At 63.5% G+C, this 26,185-nt stretch overlaps 1 protein-coding gene across 1 annotated transcript in view; it reads left to right on the forward strand.

The window, feature by feature from the left end:
- The window catches only part of TTC7A (tetratricopeptide repeat domain 7A), a 67,793-nt gene that overhangs the window by 22,364 nt on the left and 19,244 nt on the right, over positions 1-26,185 (forward strand). The window contains exons 4-15 of the mRNA XM_055122595.1: positions 2,139-2,269; positions 3,518-3,633; positions 9,312-9,390; positions 9,672-9,829; positions 9,993-10,056; positions 13,518-13,655; positions 14,205-14,288; positions 17,912-18,016; positions 21,121-21,238; positions 22,906-22,963; positions 23,666-23,738; positions 25,065-25,225. Coding sequence (XP_054978570.1) covers positions 2,139-2,269; positions 3,518-3,633; positions 9,312-9,390; positions 9,672-9,829; positions 9,993-10,056; positions 13,518-13,655; positions 14,205-14,288; positions 17,912-18,016; positions 21,121-21,238; positions 22,906-22,963; positions 23,666-23,738; positions 25,065-25,225 — 1,285 coding nt within the window. The remainder of the gene's footprint in view (positions 1-2,138; positions 2,270-3,517; positions 3,634-9,311; positions 9,391-9,671; positions 9,830-9,992; positions 10,057-13,517; positions 13,656-14,204; positions 14,289-17,911; positions 18,017-21,120; positions 21,239-22,905; positions 22,964-23,665; positions 23,739-25,064; positions 25,226-26,185) is intronic.

Raw genomic sequence — 26,185 nt, forward strand, 5'->3', positions numbered from 1 at the left:
ACAGTTACCTTTTGGGGGCCGGAAGTGCCCGATGGCAGAGGGGAGGGCGGTGTTCTTGGGCGAGGCTGGGGACAGGGATGTCGTCACTGGTTGTCACGATAGGCCTGCCCTCTGCCCCGTCCCCTGCTGTGCACACACCGTCACCTGGGGGCCTGGAAGGCACAGACACGGGCTCTGCAGCCCTGAGATGGGGCTGGGCGAGCGCACAGCAGGCGTCTGCGACCACGGAGAGATGCAGCGGGCAGTCCCTGCAGCAAGGCCCCCCCTGCCCCTCCCCAGAGAAGGGATTTGGGTGCTTGAATGTCAAGGGCTCCATCATAGGTGGGTGTCGGGGCTGCAGAGCAGGAGAGTTGAGAATTAATTATTTTTCTTTGGGTGAGGAAGAGATGACAGAGTGCTCAGGACTCCCAGCTCTCTGCTCAGGGCTCACTCCTGGCTCTGTGCTCAGGACTCACTCCCAGCTCTGTGTTCAGGGGTCACTCCCAGCTCTGTGCTCAGGGATCACTTCTAGCGATGCTCAGGGACCACTCCTGGCTCTGTGCTCAGGAATCACTCCCAGTTCACTGCTCAGGGATTACTCCTGGCTCTGTGCTCAGGAATCACTCCCAGTTCACTGCTCAGGGATTACTCCTGGCTCTGTGCTCAGGAATCACTCCTGGCAGTGCTCAGGGATCACTCCCAGCTTGGTGCTCAGGGATCACTCCCAGTACTGTGCTCAGGGATCACTCCTGGCTCTGCTCGGGGATCACTCCCGGTTCTGTGCTCAGGGGTCTCTCCTGGCAGTGCTCAGGCACCATATGTGGTGGCGGGGATCAAACCTGAGTCAGCCGTGTGCGAGGGAAGTGCTGTAACAGTTGTGCTGTTGCTCTGGCCTTTCAGTTCTTCTTTTAAAAAATGTGACTTGAGGGATCTCTAGGCAGTGGGGTGGGCCATGTGGTGGGGGGTGCTGCCAGGGTGGACCCCACTCCTGTGAGGCCTGCGCTGTGGCTGGGACCCATGTCCCGACCCAGGTTCTGCTCAGCTGCCTTAGGCACGGCCACTGGGCCCTCCCGGGCCAGGCCAGCAGTTGTGCGTCAGGTCTGAGCCAGTCACCAGGGGCAGAAGTAGCTCAAAGTGCCGTGACCTCAGGAAGGAAGGTGGACGCTGGGCTTGGCGGCCTGTGGTCAGGAGGCCTGGGCCCACTCCCTCCGTCCACAGAGACTTTCCCATGTGACTCAGAGTGTACTCATTCCTTACCCCGCCCTTTTCAAAGGGCCTACATCTAGTTGTTTTTCTCTGTAGTGTCACTGCAAATGACTGCATTTATTCACTTTTTTTCTCTTTCTTTTTCTTTCTTTCTTTCTTTCTTTCTTTCTTTCTTTCTTTCTTTCTTTCTTTCTTTCTTTCTTTCTTTCTTTCTTTCTTTCTTTCTTTCTCTTTCTGTTTTAAGACTCCAAATCTAGCTGTTTTTCTCTGTGTTTTTGCTTCAAGTGAGCCTGACTGTGTTCCCTTGTCTCCTGGAGGCCCAACTGTCCTGCCTGCTTCGAGCTTTCAGTCTGTCTCCTCGGCTGTCCCCTGGCCGCTTGCGGCTGCCTGCCAGCCCGAGCACCCCCAGCCCCGTATTCATTCTCCATGACCGCGGGAAGCATGGCGCACAGTGGGCAGCTTCCCCGTCTACACCAGAGAGCCGTGGTGGCCACACGCAGGCCATGGGGCTTTACTTTTATTTTAATTTTGGTTTGGGGGAGTCACACCTGCAGCTCACTCCTGGCGGGGCTCAGGGAGTGCCAGAGTTGAGACCCCTGCGTGCCGCAGGACTCTTGAGTGCCCTCTGGGTGGACAGCAGCCGGCCACACACACCCCAGGTCTTGCCTCTGGCCCAGAAGCCCTAGGCTGGCACGAACTATCTGTAGGGCACAGAGCTTTGCCGAAAGGTTGGGGTGGGGGCGCTGCCCTGGAAGGCAGGAGGAGTCGGACTTGGGGGTGCCGCAGTGACCCTGCCCCCACGCGGGCATGACTGTCGCCTGCTGGCCTGCCGCTCAGCTCCACCGCTGCTAATCTCATCACCGCTTCAGCCCCCTGCCCCCCGCCTGCCCCTGTGCCCTTCGGGCGCCCTGCCAGAGCCCACGGGCTGTGCTGAGCCGCGTCTTCCCCTGCAGGCCTGTCCCTGGAACGCCTGCCCAGCTCCATCGCTTCCCGCTGCCGGCAGACCGAGCGGGAGGAGGAGGTGATCGCCTGCTTTGAGAGGGCCTCGTGGATCGCGCAGGTGTTCCTGCAGGAGCTGGAGAAGGTGAGGGCCCCGGGCAGCTCTGGCCACTGACTCTCACAGGGCTGTGACCCTCCTGGCTTTCGTTTCATCTGTGGGCCCCGCCCCAGGAATTGTTCCAGGGGTACTCCGGGTGCCAGGCAGTGCCAGGGACCAAGCCTGGGTGTCTCACCCACGAAGCACTGGAACCAGGTTCCACTGGAAGAAAGGAGAGTTTGTTTTTGTTTGGGGGCCACACCAGCATGGCTCAGGGCTGATTCCTAGCGGTGCTTGGGGAGCCTGTGGGGTGCCAGGGATCGAACCCTGGAAGGCCCGCGCCCTCCCCTCTGTACTGTTCCTCTGGCCCCCTGTTGTTTTTTATTTGGGTGGGGGTTCCCAAGAGGCCCTCGGGAGGCCCAGGGGCCACCAGCGTCTGGGCCACCGCGCAGAGCCCATGCCCGAGGAGGCCGTGCTGCCTGCCGTGCTGGGGTGCCCAGGCACCCATCCAGCCGCGCCTGCAGTGCTCGGGGCAGGGGGGCGGGGTGGCAAGGCCATGTCAGAATTTCATGGCTCGGCTGCCCCCTGGCATGGGTGCCAACCACTACACTCTCTCCTGGCCCGAAACTCATTCAGAGGCTAGCAGGGCAGGCTGCTCGCTGCTGGCGCCCGCGTGCCCATCCAGACCCAGGCACCTCTGGGAAGCAGGTGTGCAGGTCCGCCTGGGTGCCCAGCTGCGCTGTCCTGGCTCTGGGGCGTGCCCGGAGCTTCCAAGAGGCAGTTCCGGGTCAGCATTCCGGGTTGCCCCATTCTCCCTCCCTCGGGGGACGTGCACAGGCAGCCTCGCTTAGCCCTGCCCTGTTGGCCCCGGATTCTCTCACCCTGATTGCTGGCTGGTCCATTGTGGTGGCGCTGGGAGGCCTCTGCATGCCAGATGACCAGGGCAGTGGCCAAGTGTTCCTCTCCTGTGAGTGATGTGCACGCAGGGTGGCAGGGGGAGCAGGAAGTGGCAGAAGCAGCTGCAGCTGAGCTCATGGCCTGGGCCCTGCCGGCACTGTGGTTTCCGACCTGCAGCCTCCTCACCTGCGTGTGGACGGCCCAACTGCAGGGCTCCTGCGAGCACTGCCTAGTGAGCTACCTTAGGGTTCTTCTCGCTGGTTTTAGGTCTGCTGAGCTGCATGCCCTGCGGTGTGGGGCAGGTTCTCCCGCCTCCCGGAGCTCGGCCGTGTCTCGGTGGGGTTGGTTCTGGGTCACAGCGTGGCGGGAGTGCTGCCCTCGTGCCCCGTGTGCCCGCAGGTCTCGAGTAACAGCGCCTCGCGGCCCCTGAAGGGCTCACCCCCGGCTGACTTTGAGCTCTCCTACTTCCTGGAGGCTGCGCTACAGAGTGCCTACGTGACCAACCTGAAGAAGGGGTAGGTGGTGGCAGGGGAGGGGTGGGCAGGGTGCGTGCTGGCCGGGGCTACAGGAGGACCGAAGGGGGTGAGGTGCAGCCCCCGGGCCCCTGGGGCCGCGGGTGTGGGGACAGCGCTCAGGGGCTGGCGGGCCAGGAAGTGATGACAGGGACCTGGCATTGGGCCGAGCAGCTTGTTCCCAGTGTGGACGGGCCCTGGACGCCCAGAGGTGCCCAGAGACGCCAGGTGAGGGTGGGGCATCCCGGCCCGCCAGCTTCTCTCCCTGGGAACCTTATCCGCCCCCTGCCGAGGTGCCCCTGCCATCAGCCTGGACACTCCCCAGGCCAGGCCGCGTGTCACGTGCCCTTCAGCCCTGGCCCGCAGTGCTGGCCGCTGGAGGCCCCGCTGCCTGGGCAGAGCTGGAGGCGGCTGCCCTGGTGCTGCCGGTCCCTTGCTCGGCCACACGCTCCTGCTTCTCTCCGAGTGCCCTGGGGGAGGCTGTCCCATCGTTGCTTTTGGGCCCACGGACACGTGGGGTTGCTGCTAGGACCACGCCTTTTCCTGCATGCCCTGAGCCCAGAGGGAGCTGGTGTGAGCATCCCCTCCTGGCAGGGCCTGCCCAGTGCCCCCTCGCTGGCCTGGTTCACTGCAGGCATGCTCCGCCGCGGAGTGGACACTCTGGTCCTGTATTATTTTAAAGGGCAGAGAGTCTCTTGCCCGCACGCCTGGCTGTCTTCCCCCTCGAGCGGAGCTCCCGGCGGCCGAAGACCACCAGAACCTAGCTACAGCCATGCTGGAGGCCCCTCTCCACACGTTCAGACAGGCCTCATGCATGAAGGTACCAGCAGAGGAACCCAGGTGTGTGTAATCCCATCAACGGCCAACATCCAGAGACTTAAAAGCAAGTTCTCAGAAGCGTGCGGCCGCTTTGCGGACGCCCGATATCTTGTAGCCTACTTCTCCCTCAGGGAGAAACTGGCAATCTTCTGAGAGTTTCCTGCCCACATGGGACAGCCTTGCAAGCTTCCCATGGTGTATTCATATGCTAAATCCAGTAACAAGCTGAATTCCATTCCCCAGACCCTGAAAGAGCCTCCAGTGCGACATCTTTGATTGGGCAGAGTCGAGAGAGTCTTCTAAGGTCTCAGGGAAAGGATGAATGGAGAGGTTACTGAGCCCGCTCGAGAAATCAATGATTAATGGGATTTCATGATTGTGATTTGTGGTTTTTTAAATATGCTAAGAAGACATTGCATCCATGAACCCCGAGGACTGGAGGGATCACTAGGGTTAAGGGACCCCAGAGTCAGCCCCAGTACAGCCAGCCAAGGCCCAAAGCCTGCCACCTCTGCGCCTCCGATGGCCTCCCCCTGACCTGGAGCCTGCCAAGGGCTGCTTGTGGGGGCTGCGGCCCAGAAGGCTCCCGCCTAGGGCCGTCCCCCGATAGCTCTGGCCTCTCCCCTGGTCACCCGTCCCCTCCCAGAGCCGTCCTTTCTTCCTTGGTCACACAATTCCGCCTTCCCAGCCCTGGAAGGCTGAGGCCTTCCTGCGACAACCCGAACACACCACGGCCAGCCACTGGGGTGGCGCGGGGGCGGGGGGGCTTGACAGGAGAGATTCCTAAGGGCAGCTGTGCCGGCCGGCCCGCCCGTGCCTGCTGGGCGCTAATGCCCTTCCGTGTACTCAGTGGAGCAGGAAAGCAGAGTCTGGTCACTGGGGAGCCATCGGCTTGGTGCTGGACGGGGTCTGTGTGTGCCCGTGGCCACCCTATGCCCCTCCCCTGCCCATCCGCTGGCCACCCAGAGCGGGTCCTCCTCTATTGTGACCATCAGATAAAGTTCCAATCCCCTCAGTGAATTGCCAGATCTAATATTTTTCCTGTACATTTATTGGTTTATTATGTTTTATTTTTTTGCCTTTTGGGTCACATCCAGTGATGCTCAGGGGTTCCTCCCAGCTCTGCACTCAGGAATTATTCCTGGTAGTGCTCAGGGGACCATATGGGATGTCGGGGATCGAACCTGAGTTGACAGTGTGCAAGCAAGCTCTGTACCCGCTGTGCTATCACTCTTGCCCCTAGAAAGTATTTATTTTCTTTTTTTTTTTCTTTTTGAGTCACACCTGGTGATGCTCGGGGGTTCCCTCCTGGCTCTGCACTCTGGAGTCACTCCTGGTGGTGCTCAGGGGACCATATGGGATGCCGGGGATTGAACCTGGGTCGGCCGCTCAGAAGGCAAATGCCCTCCCCGTTGTACTTTTCCAGGGCCCAGCTGGTTGGAACCTGGCAGGGCTGCAGCCTTTGGAGCTGGCAGGAGCGGGAGAAGGCCATGAGGCGAGGTGCAGGGGTGCAGGGGCACGAGGAGACAGTTCACGGTGGGGAGCAGGGCTGGGCACTGGCAGCAGCTGCCGGGCTGGCATCTGAGCGCCGGTGACTGCCCCAGCCTGCAGTGACGGGTCCTACCCGAGGGCATTGTGGACGGCCCGGTGCTGGCCAGTCCAAACCCACTGCCTGGTTAGCCGCTCACTCGGGTCTCGGGGGTCACTCCCTTTTCCCTGGTTCCCGCCCCATGGATCCAGCAGTTTCCACCATGCATCCGTACATCTGGCTCTGGCAGTCCTGGTGGCCCTGGAAGAAGTGCTGGCACCTGGGCACGGACCATTTCCTGGGCCGCCACCAGAGGGCAGCCACGCACTCCGCTGGGAGCCAGCCCCGAGTAGTGCGGCAGGCAGCTGCCAGGAGGGGGCTCCCTTCCCGACGGCCTGGAGTGCGCCCCCGGGTCAGGCAGCAAGGCCGGACACCCATTGTCCACGTCCATGCTCCTGCCTTGCTTGGCCGTTTCTCCTCCTTACCCCGCAGCTGGTGGAGCCTGGCCATGGGACCAGTGGGCTGTAAGCGTGGTGCTTATTCTTTAAATTAGATTATTATTGCTTATTATTATTATTGCTTATTATTTATTGTTATTATTTGGTTTGGGGGCTGCCCCTGGTAGTGCTCAGGGCTGACCCCTGACTGCTCTCAGAATCGCCCCTGGCAGACTTGGGGGACCACATGGGCTGCCGGCTCTGAACCCGGGGCGTCCGCCTGCAAGACGAGTGCCCTCTGCCCGGTCCTGTCTCTTTGTGTTTGTTTTCATTAAAGAGCCATGATTTACAGAGTGTCTGAGGACTGCGTTTTAGGCACACAATAACTCATCCAGATCCCTCCCCCAGTGCTCCCAGCTGCCCTCCCCGTGCTCCCAGATTACCTCCCCCAGTGCTCCCAGCTGCCCTTCCCGGTGCTCCCAGCTGCCCTCTGCACCCTGCCCCACCACCCCTCACTGCCTGCCTTCAGTGTGACAGATCGTTACAGAGTGCAGTGGTTGCTGCTTAAGGCTCCTGTCTGCAGTTCTCTTGAATCTGTGTTTGGAAGTTTGTCCCTCTGTGCTTATTCTTTAAAAAAAAAAACAATGTTTTTAAATTCTAAAGCAGTATGGGGCTGGAGTGATAGCACAGCGGGCAGGGCGTTTGCCTTGCACGCGGCCAACCCCGGTTCGAATCCCAGCATCCCATATGGTCCCCTGAGCACCGCCGGGGGTGATTCCTGAGTGCAGAGCCAGGAGTAACCCCTGTGCATCGCCAGGTGTGACCCAAAAAGCAAAATAAATAAATAAATAAATAAATAAATAAATAAATAAAGCAGTATGTACTGAGCGAGCCAAAACCAGGCAGCAGAGAGGGATCCTCTGGCTCAGAGGTCTTCCAGCTTCATGAAAACTTTGTGTGTGAGGCACGTCATGTGTGGTGTGTGGCATGGCGTGTGGCATAGTCTGCAGTGTGCCGAGTGCATTGTGGTTGTTTCACATATGGTATGTGTTCTGTGTAGCACATGTGTAGTGTCGTGTGGCTTGGCGTGTGGAGTAGGTGTGTGATGTGTGGCTTGTTTGCGCGCGGGTGCCATGCTTACCTGGCCCTCGTGGTGAGCAGAAGGGCTGCTCCGCCCGGGAGACCCCTGCTCTGCGCTAGCCAGCCGCATTCAGCTGCCAGCCCGTGCTGGCCGCCCTGGACACTGGCCCTGGGAAACTCGGCCCCAGTGGGCCCTCTGTGGGGGTCTCGTGGGCCCTGCCACGGGCACCCCTCCCGCCTTTCCTCACTGTGCACGCCTGCACAGGTGTGGCCTGAGCCGGGGCAGCAGTGTCCACTCCCCAGGGCGATGGTCTGGCTCCGGGGTGGGGTGGGCAGCTCGGCGGCTCAAGTTGAACTTGGCCTGACCAGCGTCCAGCTGGCTGTGCCCCTGTATCCCCCGCCAGGGCCCCGTGCCTGCAGGGGCCGCCCTGTGCTGGGGCCTCTCCTTACGTCCCTGCCTGGATCCACGGTGGGGGGTCTGCAGGGCCCTGAGGGGATGTTCTAGCTTCCCTGAGACCCCTGGGCTTGGGGACTCGCCACGCGAGGAGGGAGAGGCTGCCGCGTCCTTCTCAGGGCCTGCCTGTCTGGGTCTCTCCCGGCGTCTTCAGAGCAGAGTCTGGCGGGCTGGACACGGGGGCCGCGGCCCGGGGCCCCTCCTGCTCCAGCAGCCACCCGGTGCCAGGAGCTGGCTGGCAGGTCGCCCGCAGAGTGGAAAATCACTCGCAGATCGGGCTGTGATGCCCTGGGGTGGCCCTGGGTCCAGCCCACCTCGGCCTGTGGCCTTCGCAGCCCACCGCGTTTGCTTTGACAGTTGACCTAGCACCCCATACTGGCTCCCAGGCGCCACCAGGAGGGAGCCCTGAGCACTGCCAGGGTGGCCCGGAAAGCAGACTTCTTTCTTTCTGTAATAAAGGGTTCGGGGGAGCTGCCCAGTCCTAGGCCCCGCTGGCCCAAGCTGTGGGGTGTCCAGAACTGTCCCAGGGAGCAAGATGGCATAGGCAGAGCCGGGTCCGTTTACTGGAGGGGCCTCCGGAAAGACCTGCTCGGCACCGTCCTGGGCGGCTCCTGATGCTCGGGCGGGAGCCTCAGCTTCTCATAAACCAGTTCATTCTGGGAGGGATGAACAGGAGACGCGCGGGCAGTTCTGGGAGCTGGGCGGCAGAACCGAGTGGCGGTGGGCCAAGAGTCTCCTGGTCTTGCCCGCCAGGCCTTGACGCAGGGACCGCAGCTGGGCACCGTGCTTCAGTGTTTCCTTTAGTAGTTGTTGAGTGAAAAGAAGCAGGAGGGTGCAAGTAGCATGTGGTGAGTGTCTGTGGGCAGAACCTGCCACTGTGGTGTCCACCTAACAGCGAGCTGAGCTGAAGGCCAGGGTGCTCGGTGTGCTGAGAAAGGGCAGTTTGCGGGGCCAGAGAGATGGTGCAGTGGGCAGGGCCCTTTCCTTCCTCACCCCCGTCTCTGCTTCACCCCCAGTGCTGCTTGCAGTTCCCTGAGCACTGCTGGCTGTGGCCCCAAAACCAAAATGGAAAGAAACTTGCTTTGCGGGTGCAAGAGGAGGGGTGCAGGCCCCACAGGGCGGGGCACAGTCTTTGGACTCGGCGACCACGTTCCTTTCTGTGAGGAACTCTCAACATGGTAGCATTATTTCCGGTCATGCAGGGACATCCTGGGGGGGGGGGGGGGGCGGGCAGGTGCCGCGCTGGCCGGATGTGGCTCTGAAGGTGGAGAAGTTGAGGCCGGCCTGGCCTGGGTCCCAGTACTGCCCGCCTCTGGCGCAGTGGGGAGCCGGCCGCTAGTGTGCCCGCGCTGTCTCCCCCCAGGAACGTGGTGAAGGGCATGCGGGAGCTTCGGGAGGTGCTGCGGACCGTGGAGACCAAGGCCACGCAGAGCTTCAAAGTGGTAAGCAGGAGGCGGCTCTGCTCGGGCCGGGAAGGGGGAGGACACAGGGCAGCCGCAGCCCGCCTGGGCTCACGACGATGGGCGTCAGACAGGCCTGCCTCCCTCCCCACCCTGCTCGCCCCTGCCTCCCTCCCCACCAGTGCCGCACGGGGCTCCCTGAGCACAGTCATAAGCCAGCCCCACGTGGCCGGCTGTGGCCACGGGTCCCCCTACACCCACTGAGGGGAGGTGCTGAGCGAGGGCGCGGCCCCTGTGGCCCCTGACGCGGCTCCCCCCCGCAGGTGGCGGCCAAGCAGCTGGCGGGCGTGCTGCTGCACTCCCTGAGCGAGGACTGCTACTGGGGGCCGCTGTCGCGCCCGCTGCCCGAGCTCACGGCCAGGGAGGAGAAGGCCTTCCTCACGCAGGCCCTGCGCAGGCCGCACCTCTACGAGGGCGACAAGTGAGTGCCCCCGCGATGCCCGCCCTGCCTGGCCTGCCTTCCCCTCCCCTGCCCTCCCTTACTCTCCCCTCAGGGCGGCTTCCCGCCGTGTCCCTGGGGGCCTGGCCTGGCCAGCAGCCTCCCGGTGTCGGGTCCCTGTGAATTATGCAGGTGTGTCTTGCAGCCTCTACTGCCCCAAGGACAACGTGGAGGAGGCCCTGCTGCTGCTGCTGCTGAGCGAGTCCATGGTGAGCCCACCCCGCACACACGTGCACACACGCACGGGCCCAGCCCTGTCCCAGCCCCTCTCTCCCCTCTGCATCTGCTCTGAAACCCCAGGAATGGGGCCGGGGGGGGGCAGGGGGTGCACCCGTCCTGGGCTCCCAGCACCAACCCGAACCCCGCCCTGCCCGCAGCCCCAAAAGTCTTGGCGTCTTTTTGTCCATCTTGCCTTGCTCGGGCCTAGAGAGGGCGAGGCATGGCCCCAGGGGCTGGTTCCTGAGCCCCAAGGCCCCCAGACAGCATGGGCCAGCGGGCCACAGGCGGGGGGACACTGGCCCGGGCGGTGAGAGGTTGTCATCGGGTCGGGGGGCGCCTGCTCGTGGCCCTGGCCTTAGAGAACGGTTCCTGTGGGCCAGGCCTGCCCGCCCGGGCCTCTGCCCTGCCCCCAGGGAGCTGCCTGGGCCAAGATGCTGAGGGTGGGTGTGGGGAGAACGGTCTAGGACAGCGGCGGTCACTTGCCACCTGCCTCCCCCCCGCCCCGCCGCCTTCCTGCACGATGCCCCTGCCCCGAGTGCTCCGGCCCGCTGGGGGCTGCCCGGGATGGTTTCCCGTGAGCCGAGACAGTGAGAATGGACGTGTCTTCCACGAGATGGAGAGAAGCTGTCTGGTCCTGCTAAGTGGTGTCACGGAACCACACGGTGCATGTCCTGAGACGGGGTGACTCGCTGGAGGCGTCTTCAGACTCGAACTTGTCACCCTCTTCCTCCCCCCGTGCCTGCCCACCCAGTGCCCTGTCCATCTGCCCACGCAGGACCTACTTGTCCATGCGTCCGTCCTTCCTGTCCACCTCACATTAGCCCTGCTGGGCTCCCCCTGCTTGGGAGCTGTCGCCGCAGCTGTGGCAGCTCGGCCCCGACTCCTGGCTTCTCCCTCGTGGTGTTTGTGTTGGGGATGGGCAGACGTTCTGGTGTTCAGGTCAGAAGGAGTGACCGTGACCCTGGGGCTCGGGCCTCTTCTGACCCGTGAGAAGCAGGCGAGGTGCTGCAGCAAACCGGACCCTCAGTCCCTGTGTCCTGCTGGCGGTTGGGCTGGGACTGCTAAGACGGGACAGGGAGGGCATGGAGGATGGGGTGGGGCCTGGGCTGGGCACCAGGGGCTTGGCATCTGGAACATTCTTCCCTCCCTGATTCTCAGTGCTCTGGAAAATGGGTCGAATGAGACCATTTTTGTCAAGGTCTGGGCCCAGGAAATCAGGATACAAATGGAAGGGAGATTGGAGGGATAGTATAGTGGGGAGGGCGGGCGACCCAGATTTAACCCCCAGCACCCCACAGGGTCCCCTGAGAACCACCAGGAGTGATTCCTTTCTTTTCTTTTTTTTTTCTTTTTTGGTCACACCCAGCGATGCACAGGGGTTACTCCTAGCTCTGCACTCAGGAATTATTCCTGGTGGTGCTCGGGGGACCCTATGGGATGCTGGGAATCAAACCCGGGTCAGCCGCGTGCAAGGCAAATGCCCTACCCGCTGTGCCATCGCTCCAGCCCCACCAGGAGTGAGTGATTCCTGAGTGCAGAGGCAGTACCCCTGAGCACCCCTGGCTGTGGCCCAAAAAGGAGAAAGAAAAAGAAGGAAAGGAAGGAAGGGAGAGAGGGAGGGAGAGAGGGAGGGAGAGAGGGAGGGGAGGAAGGAAGGGAGGGAGAAAGAGAAAGGGGGAGAGAGGAGAGGGGAGGGGAGGGGAGGGGGGAGGGGAGGGGGGAGGGCCTAGTGCACTGGCTCATATCAGAGAGTTGCCGTTTGTCTGGGTTCGATGGGTTTGAGGGATGCCGTTGGGTTTCAGGGGGCAGTGCTGGCCTTCGGCTCCCACCTGCCCCGCTGTGGGAAGGGCCGGGGGAGACAGGAGCATGAGTGCCTCGTGTGTACTTTATTTCTCAACCCAGTGGACAGAAGCCCAGAGGCGGGCGGGTGGCTGTGGGTCAGACAGCGGGGATGGTGGGCGGTCGTCCGCGTCACTTCAAGGCTAGAAAGGCAGGTGACGAGAGAGTGTCCCTTCCATGCCCCTGCTTCCTGCCCAGGGCTGCCCCACAGCTGTTGGGATGGTACAGCCGACCCGGGCACTGTCCCCTGAGCTGAGTCAGGCGTGAGCTTCGAGCCGTGCCCTGGATGGCCGGAGAACTGGCGTGTCCTTGGAAGCCCTTGGCTGCACGGGACTCTGCGTGCTCCCTCCCTTGCCCCCCCCCCCCCCCGCCATGGTCACAGCCTGGGCTGCCCAGCCCACAGGGGTCCTGCTGAGTCAGCCGCCGAGGCCCTGTGGGCTGAGCAGAGCACTGCGGGGGCACAGGGAGGAGGGGGATGGGGGGCTGGCATCCGCGGTAGGCCTCGGGTCTGGCCTGTGTCAGGTGCTGGCTGAGAAGCCAGGCAGGGGGATTGAAGGCAGGAGGATGGCTGGGCTGGGGGAGAGGCAGCGCCGTGGGGGCACAGCCCCGGCAGGCCTGGGAGGGGCCGTGGCTGGGGCCCCAAGACCTGCAGGGTCAGTCCTAGACCACACCACCACACCACCCCTCCCTGCTCCCCGTCCCTCTCTTTCCCACCTCCTGGCCCACCACAACTTCCCGTCAGAGTCCAGCGGCCGTGGACCTTGTCCTCAGCCCTCCCGAGGACCGTGTCCAGCCTGGCTGCCACCCTCTGTGGCTCGGGGTAGAGCAGGCCCTGTTGTGCCCCCTCAAGGCTCTGGGAAATGGCTCCTGCCTCGGAATCGGCTCCCTCCCTGCCGACGCTCTTGGGGGTGGGCCCTGGGAAGGGAGGGGGTCTCTGGCATCCCCACCTGCTTCTCGCCTTACCCCGGCGTGCCAGGTTTGTGCTTGCTTACCAGCCTTCCCATGGGGTGAGGGGCCTCTGGGACCCCGTGTGGGTCAGAGCAGTGGGCTTGGGTCGAAGGGCCACTGCACCCCTTCATCCTGTGGGAAAAGGGGTCTGGTGCAGGCATAGGAGGGAGGAAAGAGGGGCCGGAGCGGTAGGGCAGCAGGGAGGTCACTTGCTTTGCACACAGCTGACCCAGGCGGGGGGTTGGAGCCCCGACATCCCAGATGGTCCCCCAGTACCTGCAGGAGTGACCCTGAGCACTGCTGGTGTGTTCTCAAAACAAAGTCAGTGTTTTGCTGAGCATCAAGAGCCTTACCGAGGAAACTCCTAAGGGGGTTAGCGAGATAACAGAGGGCACCCGGGTAGATCCCTGGGTCCCATAGGGTCCCCAGTCTGCCAGGAGTGACCCTGAGCACAGCTGGGTGTGCCCAGGGATAGAGCAGGAAAGAATCCAGTTTCAGGAGAACTTCCTCTGCCCAGCGGGCGGGGGCACAGCGGTGGGAGAGACCCGAGGGGGAGCAGTGTGGCACATCTGGGACTGCGCCACCTGGCCGGGTCAGCAGCCAGACAGACCGTGGGCACTGCCCTCCGTGATTGTTTCTGTCCTTCACTCTCGCCCCTCCCCAGGCCACTCGGGACGTGGTGCTGAGCCGGGCGCCCGAGCAGGCAGAGGGCCGGGCCGTGAGCCTGCAGAACGCCTCGGCCATCTACGACCTGCTGAGCATCACGCTGGGCAGGCGTGGCCAGTACGCCATGCTTTCCGAGGTAGGTGGGCACACCCTGCAGGACCGGCCTTCTCCTGCGGGCAAGGGGCTCAGGACTACCCACCCTGCCCGCCTGAGGGTGGCTGGAACTGCTTCTGTGGGTGGCTGTCAGGTCACCCCCACCCCTCGGCCCTGCTGCGCCCAGTTCCTGGCCCTGGTCTGGTGCCTGGAGGCAGGTGGGATCCCTGTGCTGCAGGGCCGCCCACATGCCAGCCGGGGGCATCTCCCACCCTCGGGCCCGGTCTGAATCTGGCAGGCTCGGGGGAGCAGATGGGCTGTGGGATGGAGCCAGGTCGGCGTGTCCGGGGCCAGCGCCCACCCCGCTGTGCTGTCTCTCCAGCCCAGCTGTTCCCATTTCACGGCAGTCGACAATCTTTGAAGCACCTTCACAGACCCTGTCCTCTGCTTTCCCCTGTCACTCTGGGAGGTGGTTTCTAGGAAGTGAGAGCGACCAGAGGGGCCGGGAGACCCGGTGGGCCCGGGGCAGGGATACGGGCGAATGGTTCCTTGGGGGCCGAGGGGGAAGCCCTGACCTCCCCCTCTCCTGCAGTGCCTGGAGCGAGCCATGAAGTTTGCGTTTGGAGAATTTCATCTCTGGTACCAGGTCGCCCTCTCCATGGTGGCGTGTGGGAAGGTAAGGCCCAGCCATTCCCGGTGTCCGCCCACAGGACAGGCTGGGGCTCAGGAAGGTTCCCCACAGCTCGTCTGGGTCTTGGGGGAAGGGGCCCAGAGCAGGGTCCCCAGTGCTGGCATGCCCACGTGGGCGCTTGTGTGCGCAGGCGCGCTCCCGTGTGCTCAGGGGGCCACTGAGCATCTGCCTCTGCCCCCAGGACACAGGCGCCCCAGTGCCCACGCCCCCATCCTAGGGTGGCGGTGCGGGGGTGGGCACAGGGCTGGTGAGGGTGGCCGCGCCCACTTGCTCCCCTGGCTGGTGCTCGGAGAATCTCGCTTACATAAGCGTTTATTTTAAGCTGTGACATGCCAGGAAAACCTTTCTGGAGCCAGAGCCATGGCTGTGGGCCGGGGACTCGGCACAGGAAGCCGGTGGGTATGCCCAGATGACTCGGGAGTGGAAATGCCCAGCGCCCCACTGGGAGGAGGGGATCCTGCGCCCCCCGCGGCCACCCATCTGTGTCACTTGGCCGTCTTGCCCTGGCACAGTGGCCTGACGGGGTCCATCGCCGTCCCCCTCGCCCCCCGGCTCTCACTGAGCCGCCTCCCAGAGCCCCCCAGTCCCCCCTCATGTGCCCTGGCAGTGGGTCCCATCACTGCTGGGGTGTGTGGGGAGCACAGGGAGGGTGGGGCCGGCCAGGTAGCCAGGGAGCGCCTGTGTGGGCTCCAAGGAAGCGGAGGGGGGAGGAGTGAGGGGATGGGGGTAGGCAGGGCAGGGGTAGGGCCATCGTGGAGCCTAAGGGAGCAGCTCTTTGTGGTTTGTTGGGGGCCACGCCTGGTGATGCTCAGGGTTCCTCCTAGCTCTGCACCCAGAGATCACTCTGGCATTGTTCCGGAGACCGTGTACGGTGCCAGGGGCCGAGCCCGGGTCAGCCGCATCAGAGGCCGAAGCTTCTCTCCCTGCGCTGTTGCTCTAGCTCTACAGAGCAGATGCAATTGCCGAGTCGCGCCTGCCTCTGCACTCGGGGTCTGTCTGATGCCCGGGTGGGGCTGACTGCCCTGGCCCTGGCCCTGGCCCGGCTTTGCAGACTGCCCCGCCTCTCTGCCGCCAGGAGGCGGGAATATCTCTGGTGTGGGGTTCAGGCAGGGGTTCACTCTCTGCAGCCTGTCCGAGCAAGCCCCTTCTCCCGTGAGGAATGGGCCTGCACCGTGGGGCCCGCGGGGACTGAGTTCAGCCCTTGGCAGCACTTTCCTCATGAGGGGCTGTCAGGCCCCAGCATGGAGACCCTGGCTCGGCCCAGGGCACCTCCAGGGGGCCACTCACAGGGGCTTCCAGGCAGGAGTTGGGGCGAGTTCCTGGTGGGGGTGTCACTGGCTATCCCTACTCAGCATTCAGAATTGCAGGAGTTTGTTTTAGAAAGACACACACACATGCACACACACACTCATCTTCATCCTCACCCTGAGCCCTCCCTGCCCGCCTGCACCCCAGGCAGCCCTCGAGAGCGCCCGGCACCAGAACACGGCCCTGAGGCTCTGCAGGGGTGCATGGACGGTCCTCCCGCAGGTGGGCGCCTCCCTGCGCCTGAGCCAGGCCATTTCTCTCCGGCTCCCCTTGGTGGTCACCTCGGCTGCACTGCTAAGAAACCAGCCAAAAAAAAGGGGGGGGGTCGGGTCCCTGGCAACTCCTTGAACAGCCGAGCTGGAGGCCGGGTGGGCCTGGGTTCAGGGCTTCGGGGTGGGCGCGCACTCCTGCTGGGCCCTGGCCTCCCTGGGGACTGTCCAGCTCTCCTGGCCTCCCTCTGGCCGCAGGGCAGCCCACCTGTGGGCGAGGAGAGCTCGGAGCTGCTGAAGACAGGCCCTGCTGGGGCACAGGCATGCTGGTCACACACCTCCCTGGCCCACGGGCATGTGCGTGCTGTACAGGCTCACCGCTGAGTTCTCTGGGAAAACTCCGGGTTCAGATGGCTCCGGTCCTGCATGTGTGCGCACGCGTGTGCGTTTCTCTGGTGTTGTCACGCATCAGTGTGCACGTGTCTGTGAATGTGTTTGCATGTGCACAGATGTGTGCAGGTGTGTGTGTGAATACTGTCGTGGGGTGGGGCTGTGCAGGGACCGGCCATGGGAGCTGTGCTCTCTTCTCCTTAAGCTCGGCCGTGGGCTTGACGTGCAGCTCTGCCCTGGAGCACGTGCCAAGGCTGCGTGGCTGGAAGCTCCCTCAGAAGCCCCTGGACCCCGAGTCAGAGCTGGAGGCAGAGCCCTCTATCCCCGAACTCCCCCTGCCCCGCCTGGCCCCTGAGATTAGAGCAGACACACACAGACACAGATACACATACACACACGCACGCACACACACAGACATAGATACACTTTCAGACATTGACACATGCACCAGACACACACAAACAGACACAGTCGACGCACACAGACATATATACACTTTCACAGACACAGTCACATGCACAGACACGCACAGACAAATTCGCTTGCACAGATACATGGACACAAACACACAGAGACACATAGGACACAAACGCAGACACACACAGACACACAGAAACACAAACACAGACCCACACAGAGAGACACAGGCACAAAGACCCACACAGACACATGCACAGACATGCACATATACACACAGACACACAGAAACACAGATATACAAACACAGATACAGACTCACAGACACACATAGAGACATACACAGATGCACACACAGACACATGCATGCGTGCGCGCACACACACACACACACAGGTCCATGGTGCAGGGACCACTCGCTGCATCTGGCCTTGGTCAGTGGGTCGTGCTGTCTCAGGGATCCAGCCTGGGCCCTTGTGCTGGCCAGGTGCAGCCGCAGCTGTGGGGCTGGGCCCCTGGACTCTACATGTCAGACTCTGGAGGGGGGTGGTGCCACCCACCTGTGCCTCCTGGGGACACCAGGGCGTGGCAGGGTTCAAGCAAGACCTGAGAGGTGTTCCCTGGCCTCCGAGTCTGCCCGGCCTGTCATCCCGGCTCTCTCTGCAGCATCCCAGCTGGTGCCTCTGCTGTGTGGAGGGCGGGTCCTTCAGGGGTCTCTAGTCTGCCAGCTTGGCTGCTGCCGCAGTTCCCGTTGGAGCTTGGGGCCATGCTCCGCAGTGCTCAGAGTCTGCTCGCAGCCCAACGCCCGGGTCTTCCTGTAGCGCCCAGGGGCCTGCAGTGGGTCCAGCCAAGGTCCCTGTGTGCAGAGCCGGGCTCTGGCCTCAGAACTGGCTCCCACCCACTGCGTGGCTGCTGCCTCCGCCCAGGCCAGCCTCCGTGCCCCCTGCGGCAGCCCCCGAGGTATGGGCCTTGTCTTGTCACCTATAAGTAGAGTTGTTGAGGTGTTTGTGAGAAGCCCTCCACCTCCGGCTGCCGTGGGGGCGGAGGCAAGACTGGGGTTGAGCGTTTGCCTGGCCTGTCGCCCGCCCAGGTTCCACTCCAGGCACTGCCTCTGGGCGTGAGGCCAGGCTGACCCGACCCCTGCAGACCAGTGAAAACACAAGGCCCGTCGCCCTCGTCATCTTTGAAACAGGCACTGGCCAGGGCTCTGTCCTCGGGCAGGAGGGAGGCCTGGCTCCCCGGGCCCCCGGGCCGCACCTGACGCCGCCGCTCTTTCTTCCTCAGTCGGCCTATGCTGTGTCACTGCTGCGGGAGTGCATGAAGCTGCAGCCCTCGGACCCCACCGTCCCACTGATGGCCGCCAAGGTCTGCATCCGCTCGCTGCACTGGGTGAGTCTCGGGAGGTTGTGGGCGTGCAGGCCCCCGGAGTGTGTCTCAGGTTGTCAGATGCAGGGCCCAGAGTCAGGTGCCACAGCCGGGGCCTCACCTGGTTCCTTCGGGAGGGGGTCTCTGTAGGAGAGCTGCTCGGGAAGAGGACCCCCTCGAGGCGGTAGCCAGGTGGCCGGGCATGGTGACAGCCCAGGTGGGGCCCCGCCTTGGCGCCCCCATGTCCTCCATGTTCCTGGGGCTGCTCCAGGCCAGTGGGGGTCCCAGGGTAGGGCCTGAGGGGCTGCAGACCCGCCCCCCCACCCACACTCACAGCAGAGCTGCCTGTCTACCCTGAGGCCTGTCTCCGGCTGGAAAGCCCCAGGCCCAGAGCCCTGGCTTCTCACGTGCGCCCCTACGCCTCGCACCCTGCTCTCTCGGGGGCTCACTGGCCGGCCCCTCACAAGCAGCCCGGCGCCCTCCCCTACGCCCCCAGAGAGCAGCCCCTGCTTTGGGGTGTCAGCACTTAGCCACATGGAAGGGCACGGGAGTCTCCCACCTGATGGCGTGGGGGGCTGGGGGCTGCGTGGGGGCTGGGCGGGGCTGAAGGCCCAGGATTGGGCCCATCCACATACCCCACTTTGCCCAGCCCCACGAGCAGAGGCTCCGCTCCCGGCTTGCAGCATTGGCGTGGGGGGTCCCGTGGGGTCTGGGCGCAGCCGTGGGGAGACAGCCCACAGACCCCGGCGCCCATGGGGGCCTGCAGGGGTCAGAGACTGGGGTTGGGGGCTGTGAGCCAGAGGGCACAGCACAGGGGTGCGGGGGTGCGGGGGGCCTGTGCCAGCCCCAAGGGGGCCGTGGGTGCCCCCCGACGGCAGCTGCCCTTGCCAGGAAGCCCTAAATTTAGGCCTTCCCACCACTCGCTCCCTCGGCAGCATAATTACAGTAATTATGTGCATTCAGATTACATGGTAATAAAATTAGGATCAAATCAGTCCAAATTGAAATCAGATGAGTTCGGAGCAAAGTACTCAATGACAACATAAATAGAAAAACCCAGAAGGAAACTCGAGCATGCAGCCTTGTGGCAGGGCGGCCTTCACCCCCTCAAAGGAGCATCTTTGGGTCTGGGGTGAGAGTTTCCATCGACGACAGGCAGGCACAGAGCCCGCGGCTCCCCCGTGACGCCCCCTTCCTACCTGCCCAGACCAGGCCTGGTTCTGCCTCCAGCCTTGTCCTCTGTGCCCTCGGGAGAGCTGCACACCCAGCGGGGTCCACCAGGCAGGGCGGGCGGCCGGGCGTCTGCTGAGTGCAGTGGGCAGCCCACACCGTCCTCAGGATGGATGGGCCTGACTCCGGCGGACGGGGGCGAGCTGGGGACACGGAGCCCCAGAGGCGTCTGTTACCCCGTCTCCTGGCTCATGGCAGCCCCAGCCGGTGCCCACGGTGCTGCAGGAGCAGAGAGAGCCCCCGAGGGCAGTTACGGGCAGGGGCCCGGCCTGGGCTTCACGGCCGCTACAGAGGCTTGAGGAGGGCCAGGGGCCTAGGGGCTGGGCGTCCCGGAATCCAGCTGGCACCAGCAAGCCCGGCCGGCAGAGGCAGCTGTGCAGGTCCCTGGCCGGTGGTGTGGGACAGGAACAGAGGGAGGAGGGTCACCCAGGGCTTACCTTGCAGGCGGCCACCCGGGTTCCATCCCCAACACCCAAATGATCCCCCGAGCACTCCAGGAGTAAGCCCTGAGCACCGCCGGGTGTGGTCCCCATCCAGAAAGACGGTTTCCCTGTAAACGGCGTTGTGTCAGATCCACTCCATGTGGTTTTCAGTAAGACCCATCGGAACGTGTGTGTGGCCAGGAGCGCAGGGCGGGGCGGGCGGGAGGCCAGGCCGGTCCATCCCCGTGAGTCTGATGCCCTTGGCGGTCCCAGTCTCTAGGCCCCCTCTGCTGGCTGTTGGGCTGAGGAGGAGCAGTTCACCCACCCTCGGGGCCTCCGTGGGGACCTGGGAACCAGACCTCAGCTGGTCTGACCCCAGAGGAGGCGTGCCCTGTGAGCACTTGGCAGAGAGCCGTGGCCTGCCGCAGGCCTGGGTGTGGCTCAGCCATGGGTGTGAGGTCGCGCATGGGTCCCAGCGAGCAGTCTCTGGGTCCCTGGGAGTAGCTCCTGGGAAGGGGGACTTCCGAGGCTGAACCTCAGCCCCAAGGCCCCGTGGGCAGTTGGGTGGGGGCTGAAGGGAGGTGGAGGGAAGGCAGCCACTCCCTGCCCGGCCGGGGGATGGAAGGCAGCAGGGCCGGAAATCAGCTCTCCAGAAATGCCTCAGGCCCCAGCCGGCTGTGAGGCCACACTGCAGGCTGCACCTGGGCCCCCAGCCCTCCCGCTTCTCCAGGCCGTCAGCGTCCCCGTCTGGTCCTTGGCGGCTTCCTGCTCCTCCTGTCTCTGTCCTGCCCGAGCCTCCACAGTGTGTGCAGGCACACGTGTTTGTCCACAGCGAGTGGCCATGCCGGCTGGGCTGCCCGGGCTGTGGTCATGGGCAGCCCCCATGCCCCTGGGTATGCAGCCCTGTCCTGCCTGCCACGTGGGCCTCAGGGCTGGTGCTGTCCCAGGCACCAGATGCCTGCATGGCTTTGCAGCCGACCAGATAATGGCCTCTGCTGGGGTAGCCCCCACAGGTGACCTCTTGGGTCTGCACAGGGACGCTGGTTCTCAGCTACAGGCTGCAGGGCCAGGTGTGGGGGCCAGTGACACTCCTGGGCCGGGTAAGAGCGACGTGCTCTCTCCAGGGCCCCAGTGTCCTCTTCCTGTGTCCCTGTGACCTGAACCACTGGGTCACTGTCCAGCTGGGGCACTTCCTCCTGCTCCTGAGACAGACGCAGCCTCGGGCCTGTCCCCAGAGCGCGGCAGCCCCCGTGAGCCCCCTCAGACCCACAGACCATGGAGAGGGGAGTGGGCACCGTTGGCAGCTCCGCAGTTCATGCCCGTGGAGCAGGGGAAGTGTCTCCTTGCTGGCTGTGTGTGTCGGGAGAGCCACTCGCCTCTGGTCCACTCCCACATTTGAGAGTTGGCAGCTCTGAGCAAGGGGCCGGGCCCGGAGCTGTCTGTGCCGCCTGCTGACCTTTGTCTCTCCCCGTGCAGCTGGAGGAGGCGGAGCACTTTGCCTTGGCTGTGATCGACCTCGGGGAGGAAGCCGGGGAGTTTCTCCCCAAGGCCTACCTGGCGCTCGGCCTCACCTACAGCCTGCAGGCCAGTGATGGTGAGTGCCAGGACGCACAGACGCACACACACGCACCTGTAGACACACGATGGCACATGCGCCCCGCACACACGAACCCCGCACAGACACATGAACATGTGCACCCTGCACACGTGAACACGCACATGAACATGTGAACACATGCACCCTGCATAGACAAACATGAACACATATACCCCACACAGACATGTAAACACATGCACCCCTCAAGACACGTGTGAACACAGACATCCTGCATAGACATATGTGAACACATCCCCACAGACATGTGAATATATGTACCCTGCAAGGCATATACATGTACATGTGTGAACACAGCTGCACAACCACACATGTATACATATGAACACACACCCTGTAGGCATACATGTATGAACACACATACACACACCCACAAGACACGTGCATGTGTGCACACAGCATTCACACATGCGCACAGCACAAACACGTGCACATGTATACATATATGCCCCATAGAGGTCTACATGTATAGACATGTGGACACATACATACAAATATACACACATGTGTTCTCAAACACACTTGACCTGTGTCTTGCCCTGGGCACTGACTAAGCCACTGAGGCATTTCCCAGGCGCCTGCCCCCCAGGGATATGGGACCCCAATGGTGGCACTGTCAGGGTCCCCTCCACACGGCAGGGCCCGAGCCTGAGCCTGGCTAGACAGTGCTTTTGGCCACTGCGCCATCTTCCAGGCTCTGGAAACCAGTTCTAAATCCCCTCAAGCAGGCCCAGGGGCAGGCATGTACAGTAGGAGCTTTTCATCAGTACTTGCATGTGGCCAGTGGGGTCCACACGTGCCTCCCTGCCCAGGCACTGTGTCCTCCCTCCGCCTGGCACCTGTGTGCAGGGCCACTCTTGTGTCCGCGCATTGTGGCCGGGCCTCGCCCAAACACAGAGCAGCGCTTCGCCATTGTCTGAGTTGGCTCGGCCGGCCTAATGCGTCCCTTTGTGAGGCTTTGAGGAAAAGGCTTTGCTCTTGGGCTTCCACAGGCCAGACGCAGCACACGCTGCGTCTCTAGGGGTGTGTGAGCAAATAAATGCACATAAAGTCTGTGACACCCAGGGAGCCCCACAAATGGTGTCGCTAGTGGTCATCACAGCAACCAAAAGGTAGAGTCCAGTGGGCGGGGCACTGGCCTCGAATGTGGCTCACCCAGGCTTCATCGCTGGCAACACACGTGCACCCCTGAGCACTGCCCGGAGTGAGCCCTGAGCACAGCTAGGGGTGGCCACATAAACAAAGAAAGGGAGTCACTTCTGGCGATGGTTGGGGACCGAGTGGTGCCAGGTAAGGCGTGAGCCCCGTCCGTCCCTGGGGCAGCTCTGTCTCCCTGGCCCCGGGGGATGGGGCTGTCACGCCCCATCATTGGGGTACTCCTGGCTACTGAATTGCTGCTTTCACGGTCACAATGGTCCGAGAGGCACCGAGGTTGGTCAGTTCCGCTGACTTTTAAGGACCTTCCGGGACAAGAGCAGTAGGACTGCGGGTTGGGGAGTCTGGATCTCGCTCCAGCTAACCCGGGTTTGATCCCCGATGCCACATCTGAGTGACCCTGAGCACAGAGCCAGGAGGCGGCCCTGGGAGGGCGGGGCCAGGCCAGCACTGCCTCAGCCCCGTCAGCCCCGTCTCCATCCCATCCATAGCGACGCTGAAGTCCAAGCAGGATGGCTTGCACCGGAAGGCCCTGCAGACGCTGGAGAGGTGAGTGGGCGCGCACCTCCACGCACCTCCTCTCTTCAGCACTCGGTGTGGGTGCAGGTGGGCGGGCCAGTGAACTGAGGCCCTCAGCACGCCCAGGGAAGCTGGGCGTGGCCTCTGGGGTCAGGAACACCAGCTGACCCCCGCTCTGCCCTTCCACACCTGGATGTTTGCCTGTGGACCGGGAAGACGGCGGGGGCAGGGGAGGCACTGGCCCTGCAATGAGGCTCCTCCTGCTCAGCCTCTAGCCCCCTCGGATGCCCCCGAGCACTGCCAGAGTGACTCCTGGGCATCACCAGGTACCCCCAATAGCAAATGGGCATTGAAGCCTGTCCCTTCACAAGAACAGCCTGGAAACCAGGGCGGTGCAGCTGGACTGCGTGCCGCTGGTCTCTTTCCAGCCCCTCCTGACCCCCTTTGAGCTTCCTGGCTGCAGGGACTCCCCATGGCACCCGTGCCCAGGCCCTTCTCCCCGGCAGCTCCGGGCGAGGCCCACTCCCTCTGAGCATGGGCATGAGCACTGCCCCGGGGGCATCGCCCCTTCCTCGCCAGCTCTATGTCCGGCCTAAGAAGATGTCCAGCCTCCGAGGGCTGCCTAGACCCCAGTGTTCTGCCTCAGGACCCGGCTGCAAAGGGCATCTCCGACTCCTGTGGGGCCGTGGCTGGCCACCTGGCCGCTGGTGACTGGCTTGTCCTCTTACACAGGGCCCAGCAGCTGGCGCCCGGCGACCCCCAGATCGCCCTCTACGTCTCCCTGCAGCTGGCCCTTGTCCGCCAGGTGAGTCACTCCAGCCCTGGGCCTGCTGCCCTCCTGCCTTGTGGCCTCTCTGAGCCTGTTCTGTCCTGGGCGGGCCCAAGGGAGCGAGTGCAGCTGTTTCTGTGGGGACACAGCCTCGTCCCCCAAGCGTCCCCATGTCCTCAGCCCAGCCAGCGTGACCCCGGCAGCCCTGCCCCCGCCTGCCCACGGCCCCCAGTGCCCCTGCTCTCTGGGGTGGACACTGTCGGCTGGGCCTGCCCTGGTTCTGGCCCTACCACAAGACCCTAGGCAGCTCCCCTCGTAGGGCCCGGCCCTGCCCAGCACCCATTGTTGTCCTCCTTCTCCACTTCCTGCCCCCCATCTCCTCCTCTTCCTCCTTCTCCTGCTCCTCCTCCTCTTCATAGTCTTCCTCCTGCTCCTGCTCCTCCCCCTCCTCCTGCCCCTGCTCCTCCCCCACTCCTACCCCCACCCCCAGCCCCTGCAGCGCCCCACAGGCGATGGTCTCTGGGGGGTGAGCGGCAGGAGGGCTGGCACTGGGGCCCTGCAGAGCAGAGCCTTGGGGGGCGGAGGTCCTGGGTAAGGAAGGAGCTGCAGGTGTGTCTTGCATCCAGGGAACCCTGGGACCCTCTACTTGGGGGTGGAGCATTGTGACAAGATAGTTTCTGCAGTGCAGGGGGGTCCCTGTGCCCCCGTGAGCAGGGGGAGCAGGTGTGTATGGCCTCGGGGCTGGAGCCTGGGCTGTGGGTGCCACAGGTTGGCTCACGGGTAGCCGGAAAGTGTCTCCTCGGGACGGGAGGCAGTGGCCCCAGTCCTTCACTGTGGGGATTCCCCGTGGCCATCAGCACGTTATGCTTAGGCTGGCTGCAGCGTTCATGCCTGATCGTTTATGGGGACGTTGCCCAGCGTCCGTCGTGTCCAGAGCACCCTGGCCATTCCAGCTGCAGCGCTCAGACGGGGCCAAGGCCTGGCTCGCAGCTGACCCGGGGTCAGTCCCCAGCACCCCAGGTGTCCCCCAGCCCTGCTGGGAGTGATTCCTGGAGAGCCGGGAGGAGCCCCAGAGTACTGTCAGCTGTGGCCCAGGCATCCCCGTCCACCAGCACCAAACGAGAATATTCCAGAAGCCAGCAAGGAAATGAGTAACTGTTGGTCCCATTAAGACAGATACTGGTCGGATGGGAACCAACCCTAAAAACAGAACCTGGTAGCCCCACACGACACCCACGTCCGCGCTGCTCCTGCCCGCAGCCGCCCCACCTCCCTGCCTGTGCCAGAACCCCAGGAAGCACTCGGCGTCTGCTGTGGCGTCGGGGGTACGTATCCCTCACCCCTCCTCCCGCCACCCCGCAGATCTCCTGTGCCATGGAGCAGCTGCAGGAGGCCCTGAAGCTGAGCAGGGACGACGGGCATGCCCTGCACCTGCTGGCCCTGCTCCTATCCGCGCAGAAGCAGCACCAGCACGCCCTGGACGTGGTCGACATGGCCATCGCCCAGCACCCTGAGAACTTCAAGTGAGTGCCCCTCCCACAGTGCCAGGCCCTTGGGCGTGGGGGGAGTTCATCCTCAGCTTCCGGCCCCGCCCCTCCGCAGCACCCATTCCCGCAGACCCCTGCGGCCAGGTGGGTGGGCTGGAGGTGGAGCCTGGGGGTCTGCGCCACCCCTGGGGTGTGTGATTGACCTTGAAGACTGACCCTGGAGGGGGTCTGAGCACCTACTCCCCATCCCGTGCTCAGGAGTGCAGAGAGCTGGGTAAGATGGCAGGGGTAAGCTGGGTAAGATGTCATGCCCCAGCCCTGGGGGCCCTCCAGGTGTCTCCATCCCCAGCCCTGCAGGGAGAAGGCAGGTCCCCGGGAAAGAAGCAGCCCCCACCTTCCCAGGCCCTCGTGCTGACTTGGCGAATCCACGGATCAGGGATGCTCTGTGCTCGGCCCCCAGTGCTCAGGCCAGCCCAGACCAGCCCTTCCTGCGCAGACAGGTGCGCGTGGGTGTGGGGGCGTCCTGGTTCCTGGTTCTGCCTTTGAGAGATTACGTTGGAGTTTCTCACTGTAAGAGGCAAAGTCGTCAGAGAACTGCTGTCCCAGGAAGCCGCCTGCGTGCATTGCTTGGTCCCTGTAAGCCCAGGCAGACGTGTGTGCCTTTCCCGTGGCCACTCCAGGCTCCATCCCCAGCCCCTGAGCCCGAGGGGAGTGATCTGAGCCAGAGCACCCCGGGGTGTGGCCTGGGGAGAGGGGGCCAGGTGTTTGCTTTGCATGCCGAGGGCTTCCCCCACCCCATGCTCCCTGGCCCTGCAGGAAGCAGCCCCCACCCCCAGGAGTTGCTTCTGTGCACCTCTGTGTGTGGCCCAAAGCTGGCCCAGGTGTGCGTGGGGGTGGGTTACGAGCGCGTCCTGTTTGCAAGTAAAATCTCCCATGAAAATGGAGCATGGGCAGAGGAGGAAGAAGAGAGTTGGCACATGGCCCTTGTTAGCCAGC

Source organism: Sorex araneus, chromosome X (assembly GCF_027595985.1).
Source record: "Sorex araneus isolate mSorAra2 chromosome X, mSorAra2.pri, whole genome shotgun sequence".
In the NCBI taxonomy this organism is placed as follows: domain Eukaryota; kingdom Metazoa; phylum Chordata; class Mammalia; order Eulipotyphla; family Soricidae; genus Sorex; species Sorex araneus.